At 36.2% G+C, this 5,219-nt stretch overlaps 1 protein-coding gene across 1 annotated transcript; it reads left to right on the forward strand.

The window, feature by feature from the left end:
- The first annotated feature begins 1,576 nt into the window (after positions 1-1,576).
- On the forward strand, positions 1,577-3,767 carry LOC138385982 (E3 ubiquitin-protein ligase Topors-like). Its single transcript, XM_069472144.1, is given in 2 exon segments — positions 1,577-3,607; positions 3,609-3,767. Coding segments are annotated over 2 exon segments (2,190 nt in total).
- The last annotated feature ends 1,452 nt before the right edge of the window (positions 3,768-5,219 follow it).

A 5,219-nucleotide genomic window follows, 5' to 3' on the forward strand; every position in this document is an offset into this window, starting at 1 on the left:
TATTCTTATCTTTAATTTATCTTCCAAATTTCCATTTCTTTGTGAAGTATTCTATGTATTTTTTTCAGTTCTGTATTATAATGTACTAATAACTCTCTTCATCTGTGTTTATTCTGTTGTTTATTTTATTCATTCATTTTGAAATTTCAACACTGATACATTTTATTTCTTCAGATTCTATTTGGTTATATTTCAAGTCCCTCTGGTCATATTTTATAGACTTTTTTTTGGTAATACTTTTAAAACATCTTTATTTCTTTGAACACATTAAGTACAATCGTTTTCCGATTCTCTTAGGAGCCAAAATTTGCTATTATTTCTGTGGACTTAATGCTTATGATGATGATCTCTTTCTTGTTTGTTAGTGATTTTTCATTGTGAACTAATTTATGGGAAAGTTTTCATGAGACCTGGATTTAATCTGTGTTCCTCCAAAGAAAATTTGGGTTTGTCTCTGCCAGTGCCTGGGGGTCACTATCAAACTCAAAATAAATGACTCTCTTGAGATTTTTAGGAAAACAGATTGTTTAAATTTGGTCTGCAAACATTCTTACTTGTTTTTAGTTACAAAATCTCTGCTAAGATTTCTTGCTGACACTTCTATGGAGTGATTTTTTTTTTTCTAATTCACTGTTTTGGTAAGGATGTAAATACTTGGATACACATATTTAGGAAGGGGTTTCCTATTTATTAGTTGTTTAACCTAGGACAGAGTTCATTTTTTTGTCTCTTATCAGCTACAGCTATCAGTTCCATCAGAATTAAAGTTCAAGAACACCATATAACTAGTAGTATCAGAACTCACTTTCTTCTCTGAATTCTTATATATCTCTACTATTTTAACTTTTGATAATTTTACCTATTTGTTCTCAACTTAGCATATAACTATTATAGCTAGCATTATTTTGTTATTCCTAGTAGGAAAATTTTTCAGGTATCTAGTTCACAATATTGCCAAAAGTTAATGTTTACTCTCTAAGAGTTCATAGTAGTTTTTCATACTTCTATATAAACTTATTTTTTCATTTAACAATATATTCAACCATCTTATTATATTAGTATATATAGATTTGCCTCATGTTTTACATGGCTGTGTAATATTAAATACCATGAATAAATCATCATTTATACAATAAGTCCCTTACTGATGGAAATTTAGGTTGTTTTAAGTTTTTTGTTATTATTTAATACAAAAAGGTCAACATATATGTGTTAGTATATTTGTACATCTAGATTAAATCAATAGAGCTAGAATTGCTAGATCAAAGAATATGGTACTTAAATTTTGACATTTCAAATTTGCTTTTCAGAGTTTGCAACAACTACTTTGAGAGACAAAGAAAAAATCAGTGTGCCTGAATCCCTATTACCTTATCTACACTGGGTTTTATCAGCACATTATTATTGAGGAATAGTTTGTTTCTTAACTTTATTCTAGCATTTATTCCATAGATATAAAACATATTATAGAAACATGCATGTAATACTTTCAATAGATATTTTTCATGCCAGTTGAGGAATTGATTTGAGCCGATTTTTCTCACATTTGACTGTGAAATATAATCCATTCAGAGCAATGCCATCAGATCTCTCATCTGACTGTGAGTGTCCTAATTGCTCGGAGGGTGCTGAGAATGAGTCTGACTGGAATTCCTATTTCAACAAGAGTGGTAATGGCTCTTTATATTCAAGATCGAGGAAGAAATCTATGCCTTCTTCCAGCACGCAGTGCTTTCCTTTTCAGTGCTGTTCCATCAGGCCAGAGAATGATAACAAAGGTGTTTCAGCATTTCTTCTCTCAGAGGAGGAGAGGCATGTGGAGTCTTCTCCAAACAATCATCTCAATCTGAGCCCCGAGGATATCACAAGGAAAATCAAATTATTGAGAGAGCCGACTATCCAAGAGTTACTGAGGGAGTTTGGGGATATTGGGAAGTTTCAGCCAAACTCTATGTCCCTGGGCTACTTTAGAGATCAGTTGGTTATGAAGTTCAGAAGAGCTCTGTATTATTCTGGAATTTGGGTGACACATGTCCAGGGCTCCAAACTTCAAAAGCACTTTTCAGCTAATTATTTCAAAAGAAATCCTGGTTGTCTACACCGACTGGTTCCCTGGCTGAAACGGGAACTAACAGCTGTTTATGGAGATTATGGCTACACAGTGAAGAATATTCTAACCACCATCCTCCATCACATGAAAGAATATGATCTGGACAGTGAGTCCTTCATTCACCTCCTAGAACCTTATCTCCTACAACACACCCACCATTTCCTACATGAGTTTATCAGTTTTGTTCATTCACCTTACAACATGGAGACCTATGACCAGCGAGCCATCTATAAGTGCCCTGCGGTTTCACCATGGGTAAAAGAGAAGTCCACTGCATCAGCTCCTGTTTTGCCTTTACCTAAGGATCATGCTCTACTGATATCTCAACAAAATACAAAGCAGTCTAAAAACATCCAGGGTCAATGGAATGAAGAGGAGAGGCCTCTGTCAGGCTTGAAACAGTTTCCAAATGGTAACTCTTCCTTGAAAAAATCTGAAATCCCACCAGTCCCTCATAAAAGAGCAAGCAAAATGCATGAAGAATCAGGCAGCCACACAGGTACAATTTCTACTAATAATATGCTTCTGAATTGGGCTACCCCAAGGGAAAGGAGCCCAGATTTATTGAGTGGCAAAAAGAAAGTTCAAGAGAAAAAGACAGAAGGAATAAAGTTACTTCCTGGTCATGGCCATGATCTGGGAAAGTGTGAAACAATGCCACGCACCTTTAGTACCCCAGCAATTTCTGTGCAACCACAGAAGTACAGTCAAAGAGAAAGAAGGGTTTCAAGCCTTGGCCAGAAGGTAAATTTCCAGAAAAAAGAAGAAGAAAAAAACAAATACTCAGATTCTTCACCAAAGTTCTTTCAAAGACTGCCCAGAGAAAGATCCTTGATAAGTTGCAAATCCAGAAACAGGGCCCCTTCTTGCAGTTGCATTTCAGAAAATACACTTTCTCCTACGAGAGATGGTAGGAAGCTGAGTTCTTTCAGAAAAAGGAGGATGAAGTGCAGACAATCCTCCCGATCTATAGAAGCCGGTTCACACTTCAGCAGAATTCAAAGACAATCAAGGCTCCATACTCACAGATCCAAATCTTGGTGTGTTGGACCTAGAAAGAGATCTGTAAGCAGAGAATCAAGTACTCTCTCTCTGAGAGGAAATCACAGAAGTGAACACTTCATCCAGAATATCAGCTGTGAGCCCTTAAAGGAGAAGAATGTGCATAACAGTGAACCAAACTACAGGAGGGCATCTTTGCCCACAGTCCAATACATGAAGCTTTCTTCAACTGCTGGGAAGAGACCCAAGTGTCCTTCTAAAGGTGAAGGTGCTTCCCAAGTGGGAAGCCACTGTAACAGTCCCACGTGCCCACAGCTGGAGAAACACAGATCCCTGAGTAAACAGGAGATAAAGCAAAAAACCACATTTCCTAGAGCTAGAAGAACCAGAGCAGTCAGGCACAGAAAAAACAAATGCCAGGATTCAGATATACAGAATACAGAGGAAGTCAGTGATGAATTGGGGGATCTGGATGACCTAAGACAAATGAGTAGTGTTTCTCAATGTGCACCTTCCTGCAGGAGGCAAATCCATGAAAAACAGAATTTGGGTCTTCAGAAATGTAACTGGGTCAAGACTGAACACAAAGCAGACACAGGATCAGAAACATAGAGGTGCAGATTGTTCTGAAAGGCAAATTAGTCTACTTAATTAGCCACCATGGATCTTTGCAAGTACGAATATAATCTAAAAGGATTACTAAAAAGGTTTATCATATTACTTTGTAAATGAAAATAAAAGCCTGATTAAATTCAAAGCTCAATGTCTCATTGGAGATAAATGCATATTATTAAATTGGTCACATATATAAATATTATTTCTGCCTACTTTTTTCTTATGAATTGAATTCTTAAAATACTTGACATATTTTTTAGTTTCTAGATTTAACTATAAAGATTGACTGTCCAAAGTTCTAAACACCACAAAAACTATACCAACAATAGAAGTCTAAATTTCCTAACACAAATTATGCATATTAAGTATGTTTCTAAGCACAAGTGTTATTTTAAAAAATAATATACATTGAAGTCTATTATGTTCCAGGTCTAATGCATTTTCAGTCCCTGGAAAATAAGATAGTGTCCTTGTCTTAAGATACGGTCATTACTTTCAAGTATTTCACAGTTTGGTTGTGAAAATAGATGTAATAGGTAAAAATGGACATGTATGGGATTTTTGGCCCAGCTTTCCCTCTCTCCCTTCCCTGAAAACTATACTTCCACTTGCCTCACATCTAGATATCTTCTTAGAAGCTGCCATGTTTTTACATAACTCTGATTCCCCACCCACAGTAGCATGGTCCAGTAATGGTGGCTATACTTGAGCCAAGCTAATCATAGTATTTTACCCCTCTGGCCACACGACATAATACTTCCCTGGGATTTTTCAAACTGGTTTTGAGAAAAAGGATCATTCTTTCTTCCTGGTAGCAGACGGTAAAAGATTTAAAGTTTGGATGCTATCAAAAGCTATATTTCCCAATTTGAGGAATTCAGTTTAAGGTAAGAGAAGAGAAGCTAACAGAAAAACCCCAGACAAGTCATGAATAGAGAGTCTTGGAAACAGGACCTGGGTCTTCCAGAACTTGAAATGTCATCCTACCTTCCATGTGGTTTTATTATTTTAACCTTTCTCTAAATTTTGTGTCAATACATTTCCTCTTTGGCTCCATTATTAAATCCGAATTTTCAGTCACTTGCAATCGAGCAATTCCCTGGGAAGTGGCACAGTAGATGTCTGCTAGAGAATAAGCGGGAAGCAAACAATTCTCTCAGGGAGGTTTCTGAAGTCTTCTTGGGAAGTAATATATGGGTATGGTCTTAAAGGGTAAGTAGGAGTTTGCCAGGTGAATTTGTTGACAAGGGATACCAAGAAAAAGTATTGACTTGAAAAAAAAGGAAGAAAAATAAAAATGTTCTAGAACTCCTCGTCTAGTACAGCTGGAAAATCCTGACAGATAACACTGAGAAAGGAGGCTGGTGCCAAGTTGTAAACAGGAATGAAACCAGACTATCTGACTCCAAAGATCCTAAAGGTGGCACAGGACTCAAAATTCAAATTTATTATTTTTAAACAACATTTTATAAAATCATTCCAGTACCTTTTT

The sequence above is a fragment of the Eulemur rufifrons genome, chromosome 7 (assembly GCF_041146395.1).
Source record: "Eulemur rufifrons isolate Redbay chromosome 7, OSU_ERuf_1, whole genome shotgun sequence".
Classification (NCBI taxonomy): domain Eukaryota; kingdom Metazoa; phylum Chordata; class Mammalia; order Primates; family Lemuridae; genus Eulemur; species Eulemur rufifrons.